Raw genomic sequence first — 8,607 nt, 5'->3', positions numbered from 1 at the left:
AGAGCAAGGAGCACTCTCAATAAACTGTTGATTCATTTGAGCCATTTAGACAGGGGACAGGCAAGATGGGGGTGGGATTCCACCCACAGCTGTGCTTCTTTGAATGTTTTCCAATCGTTAATGAACTTTAGGTTGTAACTCCTATGAGAAGGAAATGGGGAGGCGGGCAGAGCAAGTGAGTGACAGGTCTCTCAATCTGAAAACTGGGGGAGCCGGAAAGGTTTCCTAACTGAGATCAGGGATGAGATACTACACAGAAAGGAAGATTTTTCTTTCAAGAACAAGGAAAGTAGCACCCTGCTACACTCTTGGTTGTGTCTGCCCATCTTCCCTCAATAGAAGAATTCAGGAATTTCTCTGCAACTCAGATGACCAGCCATGGGTCAGATTTCCTAGGCTCAGCGCTCTTTGATCAGCCAAGAGGCAAGACAGGCTCCCCAGAGAGCTTGTGTCCCCATCTCAGTGACTTCCATGAATACAGCTATGTAATGAGGCTGTGTGCCATAGGCCAGCCTGGAACTCAGATTGCAGTAACAAGGCCCCTCTGCCCTCGTGGGGTCACTCCAGAGCTTCTAAAGCCCCAGGTGTCTTAAGCAACCCCCTCTCCCTGTCATAAAATAGAGTCAAAGTGGCAGACAGGATTTTGCCCAGGATCCAGCACCAGGATTTAGGACAAGTCATTCAACCTCCCTGAGACTCAGTTTCCCTTACCTCTAAAATAGAAAATGATGATCTCCAAAAATGCCCTAAACACTTACAGCAATAGTGTGAGGGTCAAAACTGCAATGGAAACCTGCCCTGTGCCCATGTAGAGTATCATTAACTGCGAAGTGACTTAGCAGAAAAATTGGTACAGAAGAAAGATAGAAAAAGGGAAGGCCAGGCTCAACTCTATCAGGTTTCCGTACTTCACAGAAGGGAGGTTTACGCTGAGAATTTTCTTAAACCGTTTAGCGGTGACTGGTGCTTATCCTTGCGAAAAAGTGCTCAGAACATAAACAAACTGAAGATGGGAGGGGCAAATTTGATGCTGGTTATTCATAGAAACAGGAGAAAAAAAAATAAACTACTGCAACACGTACTTAATAAACAAATATTAAAATGTCTTTTCTCTACCGACGGGTAAAAAAATATATTATATTTTGATAATTTTTTTTCTTTTTAAATTATATCTGCTATCCATCCCAGCCGAAGTCGCGGCCGGTCATCTGGTAGAACTTGCGGTTGAAGGGCCTGTAAAAGTCACGCAGCTGCCGCAGCACCTCGCGCGCAATGGCGGGGTGCGCACGACCCTTGGTCTTGCCCAGGCAGTGCGGCTTGCCACTACCCTCCGCCTTCTTGAGGCACGGGAAGCCCTTGGTCTGGTTGAAGTAGAAGTGCTTGTCGGTGATGATGCGCTTGAGGCCCAGGAAATCCTGCACGCGACGCAGCTCCCCAGCTGGGTCGCTGACCAGCCGCTCCCCGCTCACGAAGAGCATCTGGCCCAGCGGGAAGTGGCGCAGCCAGGGCTCCAGATGCTTGGCATACAGGCCGATCTGGATGGCGCTCCAGGACGTGTCGATGAGGCCCGCGCTGCGGTTGCGGAAAGTCAGGCTCTCGAAGCTGGGGATGTCCGGCCGCTTGGACAGCGTCTGCGTGTAGTCCGAGATGGCCCTGGTCACCGGGTCGCGCACCACCACAATGAGCTTGGTGTCCTTGGACATTGCCGAGATGCGCGCTGGTGCCTCCCGGGTCACGAAGTAGCTAGGCGTCTTCTCCATGGTGATCTGTCCCTCCAGGGTTCTGGGCATCAGGTCCCTGTGGGAAGCAGAAAACATGTTAGAATCTGGGGAGAGAGTAAGCCAAGTCTCCTTCTGGACCCCAAGAACTGGAGAAGCATCCAATCTGAGTTCACATGTTCCTGGCCGGTTGTAGTTCCAGCTCCCTGACTTCCTGAATGCCAACTGGCCTTAACTGCTCTAGATTCCTTGAGCATGGGTCTCAGAACACACATATTGCTCCTGTCAGACAATTCCTGTGGTAATTAATGCACCGCAAGCGCTCAGAAATGCTCCCAACACAGAATAAAGACTCTGTTAGTTATCCATCTATGATACTCGGCACCCGTGCTTTCTGTAGGTGAATTACAACGTCATAATATCAAATGACATCAAAATACCCGATGCCATCCTGTCCATACCTGCCCCAAGTGTAGCTTTGTCCTTTATACACATGCCAATAATTTCTCTCAAAAAGGGTTTCCTCATTAACAAAGGAATCCTTTTTAAGGACTTATTTTATTTTTTAACTGTATGTGGTTTTGTACAATTATGTGTGGGTTTGTGCAAATGACGACTGGTACTTCTAGTGCCTGGAAGTGGCCCTTGGCTCTCCTGGGGCCGGAGTTAAAGATGGCTGTGCGCCTCCTGAGGCTGAACTCTGGTCCTCTGAAAGAGCAGAAGGTGCTCTGAATCCCTTAGCCACCTCTCCAGCCCCTCCTTTGAAGTCGAATATCAAAATGTACAAGTACCTCTTCTTTAAACTATTTACTCTACCCTACTTTTGGTTACTTGTCTCCAACAACAGCCCAAAATTATTGCACAGAAATTTCAGGCCTAAACAATCTGTAATTTTTAAATTGCATGCCGTTCCAAACAGCACAGTGGAAATCTCCCACAGTCCCCTTCTGTCTATCCAGGACACGAATCATTTCTTTGTCCAGCATATCCATTTTGTATACACTATCTGTCTGTTAGTCACTTAATCAAACTGGCTGTTACCTTATCAAAGTTCCTGTGCAACGGAGGCCCCAAAGGCAAAGGACAGTGACAAGGACACCCGTGTACCGCACACTGGAGCACACATAATGCTACAGCTGCATGCAAAGGGACAGGGCATGTGGGGAAAAAAAAGGTGGGGGGCGGCGGTATTAGCCTGGACTTCAGACCCCCACTGGGGCTCTTTGTGGGGCTGGTAAGCCTCATGAGTCCCGAGAAAATGACTTTTATATAACACAAAATGCTTGTCTTCACAGCTCCTCGGGGTTCTTTCCATCCCGTCTGTAATGGTTTGAAAAGTCCCGATTGTCCTGGTCTAAATATCTTTATTTCTTTTCTATTCCTTTGGCGTTTGAAAGGAGTCCCTTCCATCCAGGGCTGATAATGCCTATGTTGGGGGCAGGAAGGAGAGTGTGGGCACTGGGTGCCTTCCTCTTTCCTGTATGGACACTGACCTGCTCTGATACCCTACCTTGTCTTGGGTGGATTTGAGAAATTACAATGTTTCTAAAAATCATCTAGTGAGCATTCTGTCTCCATTCTTGGCCACAGTTTGTGTCTTCTGTCTTTTTTCATTCCTTCTCGGTCAGACCTCCACCCCATTTTCTAATTCACTGATTTGCATTTTAGCTTTTTTTTTTTAATGCTTCCTTTGTTTTTTAAGCTGTGCGTTGTTGGTCCCTTCCAAGGGATTTAACTACATGTTTGTTTTTTTTTTTCCTTCCAATCTGTCTTCTTTATTTTTCAGTTGGGACTTGATCAACTTTCTTAAGCATCATCATTTTGTCAATACCCATCAGTTACACTGAAGAGTTCTGATTTCCCTTTTGAGGCATATATTACCCATGACTGTGTTTATTTTTTAATTCTCACGGTGGTTTTACTTTCACAGTTCTGTAGTACCTATTTTGCGTATGTACTAAAAAGGATCTGCTCTGTGTTGGGCGCTTCTCCTTGTTGCTGTATTGCCGCCTTCCCCACCTACACTATCTGCTAAGTACACATTAAGTGGGAAATGTCAAACGTAAAAGAGGAAAACATGTCAAGTAAGCCTCACGCACATCATACCTCCTTCAAGAACACATAACGATGGCCAGTTTCACTTATGAGCCCCCCCCCCCACCCCATCTACTCCCTAACCATGCCAACTGGATTGTCTTAAAGCCAACTGGCAGATATGCGCTCAATTACTTCGCAAGTATTCGTGCTCCCATGTGGGTTATTTCTGGCACACTTTCTTTGGCCTTGGCAGTGTCTAGTGCTAACAATGCCTCGGCTCATACAATGGAGTGAGTCTTCCTCCTTTATTTGTTACTTTGGCAATTTGAATCACATGATTTTCCTCTTCTTTGAGGGAGAATGCTAGTCGGATATTGATTTATGGTGCTCAGCTCTTATTTTTAATATTTAAAGAATTTTGCAATTTATAAAAGGATACGCCACATTAACCATCTCCTATATATACCTCGAGGGCTGGGTGTAGGTGAGCACAGAGTGCGTGCCACTAGACTGAGATGCCCATCACCCTTCCTCACCTGTGCGTGCCAGATTCTCTGAGGAGTCAGACTCCAAAACTTACGATGCCCTTGTACAAGCCTGTCTCATGATGGTGGGATTTCCCAGTGAAAGGAATGTGATCAAATTTATGAAAAAGTGTTGGGCTCTAAGAAAACACCAAATACTCTGGAGGGGTGAGGGGTGTGCGTTGTCTTAAAGACACAGAGGCAGATTTCTGCCTCTTTGTCTGGACTCTTTGAGTTATAAAGACTTGACTTCACATTTTGCCTTGAATCTTAAAGAGATAGCAGACTGCTCTCTGACGCTCTTGGCTGGCTTGTCTCTGGAAACCCCCTGGGAACCTTCTTCGGAGACTGAAGTTGCAGTCTGTGCTTGGCCAAAACAGACACTACTAAACCTCAGAAAAAGGAGCCATAGTTTAAAAAGCCTATCCCAAATTGGTGCTTGAAGGGAGATGGCCCAAACAGGACTTCCCAAGAAAGCTAGCCTCATCACCTCCTATAACTCATGGGATGGAGAAACCCAACTAGTTAGAGCAAGAGTAGAGATCTGCTGCATCACGGGTAGCAATTCAAGAGCAAGAGTTCTGAAGACTGATGGCACTGCGCATGTGTGGTCAGCGCTCCGACCCATTAGGACACGGAGACGGTAAACTTTCCGCTAAGCACAGTTTACAACGAGTCTTCAGTTTTAAGCAGTCAAGAAGGAACAAAGGCTTTGAAAGCTGGATCTAGCTAGATTGCATCTTTCAACTTAAAGATAACTAAGTGCAGGGGGTGAGTACGCAAAGGGGCTGTGGTTTTGTTTTCATCTTGCTAGACCAAAGGGAAATAAAATAATTTTTGACAGTTTGTCAAGCTGATCTGAAATCAGAAAATCGCGTTTGTGGCTTATCCCTTCTAAAGGCTGCCAGGGCTCAGGGGAGACAACTTAAGCTCAACTTATTCATTTCAACAGAAAAGCCAAGCCTAATGCCTCAGGAACCAAGCCTCTAAAGGACTGTCCACGTGACTGCTGCAGAGCTCATAGGAAGCATTACTCTGAAGGGGGTGATGACCTGTGCCCTGATTCCCAAATGGCAGGAGGGCCCCTCGGTACAAATAATAGGACTCCAGATAAAATTGCAAATACCTTGTTTGTCATGACCCCGGGGTATCTAGCATCAGCACAGACATTGAAGGTCATGAGCTGGTCACTGTCTTTGGAGAGACATAAGTTGGCTGGTTGTGTTGGGAGAGATGAGCACATTCTGTAAGTGGATTGGTTATCTCCCACAAGGGGTCATCACGCCAGAAAGAGCTTCGGACATCACGGCACCTTCACTTTGGAGTTGATTCATTACTGGGTGATCTCTATGGGACAATAGTTTAAGGCAGAAGAGTTCTAGAGATCTGGAGGGTGCTCCCTCTCCACAATGAGCAGGGGACGCACCTGTCTTTGTGGTGGGGCCTCACAGACAGTCTGAGGACTAGGATGCCCCCTTGTATCAGGCAACTAATGCTTCACCATTGTCTGCATACAGGTACCTCAGTTACCATGAGAATCATCTAGAAAGAGCTGTCCAGGCCGCTTGGCAACTACATTCAGTATGCATCTAATATACACAAGAAGATACAGAAAGGAGCCATGTGTTCAGTCATTCCTACCAATTTGGGCCCTTTCTACTGGGTTCCTACTGCCCTCGCACTGTCTTCTTGATCCCCACCTTCCCTACATAATTGCTGACACCCATCTCTGGAGGTAGCTTCAAATGAATAAATGGATGGATGAATAAGTAAACAGATGGATGGATAAACATTCCTCTCTGTTGTAATAAGAGCAGCAGGGCTGCGTCCCCGGCACCCGGCCGCCCACATGGCTTATGCACCAAAATAATTACATGGAAACTGTATTCTTTAGAACACTGCCTGGCCCATTAGTTCCAGCCTCTTATTGGCTAGCTCTTACATATTGATCTAACCCATTTCTAATATTCTGTGTAGCACCATGAGCTGGCTTACCAGGAAAGATCTTAACCTGCGTCTGTCTGGAGTGCGAGAATCATGGCAACTCCCTGACTCGGCTTTTTTCTCCCAGCATCCTGTTCTGTCTACTCCACCTACCTAATTTTCTGTCCTATTAAAGGGCTAAGGCAGTTTCTTTATTTAACCAATGAAATTAACTCCTCCATCATTTCCCCTTTTTCTGTTTAAACAAAAAAGAAAGGCTTTCACTTTAACATAGTAAGATTACATATAGCAAAACAGTTATCAAGCAAGAATTAAAGTTACAATATTTATATCTATTTTATCTTTTATCATAACTAAGGAAAACTATAACTAACCATTCTTCAACTCCATCAAAGACTCCAGAAGGATATAATATTACCTAAGCAAACAAGAGATCCAAAACTCTAGAAATGACAGAGACATCTCGCTGCCTGGACAGTCACCCAAAGTTCTTTTGTACTGTTGGGGCATCCATCTTCAGCCTTCAGGTCCATAGTATCCAGCAGACATTTTTCATCAAGCAGGAAATTCCAAAGACAGTTCAGTCACTTTTTGCTGTGTCCTGCAGAATGTCTCGCAGACTCTTTTATGAGTCAGGAACCCCGAAAAACCATCTCACCTTTAGGCAAGTTCAGCAGTCTTCTTTCTGCGGGTTCTCTGTGTCCAGTTTATGCAACAGTCCAGGCAAGAGCAGTTTCTTGCCCAAATGGCTATCAAACTCCTTAAGGAGCCTCTTCAGTGCCCATCTTCCTCTTGAAGTAGATTGGTGCTGCCAGGAGCAGAAGTGTCTCATTATCATGAAAAGCCCTAAGTTATTAAAACATTAAATGCCATATTCTGCAGTCTTTGAAAGATATGAAAAATGCCTATCTAGCTGAACTATATCTATGCACATCTAGAAAATCTAACTAACATGACTAAAAGCTTGACAATTATCAATGATTATCCATTAACAACCTATATACATTACATTTTTAAATGAACTATATAATCACAATACCTTAATCAAGATTAGAAATATGCATATACATATAACAAAATTGACCTTCAAATCCACACCAATGCAAATTATTCATATCTATATCATATCCCCCTTTAAATGTAAAAGAACATTTATAAACAATATTTGGGAACATGGGCGCAGTTTTTTTCTCCAAACTGCTTCCTGCTCTATGGGGGCGCTGTATTCAGATCTTTCTTGGTGTAACCTGTGTGTCAGGGTCATCTCAGTCGGCAGTTGAGTGAAGTAATTTTCTGAAGGTGTTCACAGCAACCTTTCAGGAGGGCGTGGTCTATCATACCATATTGGTATAGACGCAATCCACAAAGTCTTCCTTTTTTTTTTTTTTGTTTAAACAGAAAAGGGGAAATGATGGAGGAAGGTCATTGGCTATTAAAGAAACTGCCTTGGCCCATTTGATTAGCCAGCCTTTAGGTGGGTGGAGTAAACAGAATAGAATGCTGGGAGGAAGAGAAAGTGAGCTCAGATGCAGGGCAGCTCATCTCAGAGCCAGAAGCTATGAAGCAAGCCGCCAGGTCAGACATGCTGAATCTTTCCTGTTAAGACTGATGCTACACAGATTATTAGAGATGGGTTGATCAGGATATGAGAATTAGCCAGTAAGGGCTAGAGCTAATGGGCCAAGCAGTGTTTAAAAGAATACAGTTTGTGTGTCGTTATTTTGGGGCATAAGCTAGCCAGGCGACCATGAGCTGGGGCGGCAGGAACACAGCCCGTAGCTCCTTCAACACCTCTCCTATTTGTTGTTAATAAGTTGCATTTAATCAATCAACCTCTTGTTATACATAAAAGTCAATTCCACATATTGCTTATAGACATAAGCAGGAGGAAAATTTCCAAGAGTAGCTTCATGATTCAGATGGAGGGAAAATGTATAGACTGTGTTGAAGAAATAAATGTAATAGGATGATAAGTTGGAGTAAATGAAAAATAAAGCTTTTTTTCATCAGACAATGCCACCAAGTGGGTAAAGAGGCAAGCTCCAGAGTGAGAGAAAATGCTTACAAAATATCTCTCAAGAGCCGTATCTGTGATATAGAAAGGACTCCGAGTCAATAAGTTAAAGAAAAAATAAACGCGTTGAAAGAAAATGAGGTTTCCAAGTGCGTGTGAGGATGAGCATTAACTGGCATCTTGCTGGTGGAGAGCAAGCCTACAAGATGATTCCAGAGCTGGTTGGCACCATTTACCAGAGTGAGCATGCGTCTCCAGCAACTTTACACCTCGTGATTTTGTACAGCCGTTCATCCATGTTCACATATTAATGATGGTCCCAAATTCAAGGTCCCCATACGCTCTCCAAAACACAGAAACATATCCAACA

The 8,607-nt window shown here is 44.6% G+C and overlaps 1 protein-coding gene across 2 annotated transcripts in view; it reads right to left on the bottom strand.

The window, feature by feature from the left end:
• Positions 1-1,163: 1,163 nt before the first annotated feature.
• LOC130877853 (heparan sulfate glucosamine 3-O-sulfotransferase 3A1) overlaps positions 1,164-8,607 on the bottom strand; it is a 92,758-nt gene continuing 85,314 nt past the window's right edge. The window contains exons 1-2 of one of the 2 annotated variants that reach the window (XM_057775476.1): positions 6,882-6,922; positions 1,164-1,797 (exon numbers count right to left, since the gene is read on the bottom strand). In XM_057775476.1, the coding sequence (XP_057631459.1) occupies positions 1,176-1,790 (615 nt within the window). In that variant the 5' untranslated portion in view covers positions 1,791-1,797; positions 6,882-6,922 and the 3' untranslated portion in view covers positions 1,164-1,175. Of the gene's footprint in view, positions 1,798-6,881; positions 6,923-8,607 lie in introns of those variants that run through there. The other variant, XM_057775475.1, reaches the window with a different exon arrangement.

Source organism: Chionomys nivalis, chromosome 7 (assembly GCF_950005125.1).
Source record: "Chionomys nivalis chromosome 7, mChiNiv1.1, whole genome shotgun sequence".
NCBI lineage: Eukaryota > Metazoa > Chordata > Mammalia > Rodentia > Cricetidae > Chionomys > Chionomys nivalis.
Note: the sequence above shows the minus strand (reverse complement) of the source record. Positions and strands in the feature narration are given on the sequence as shown.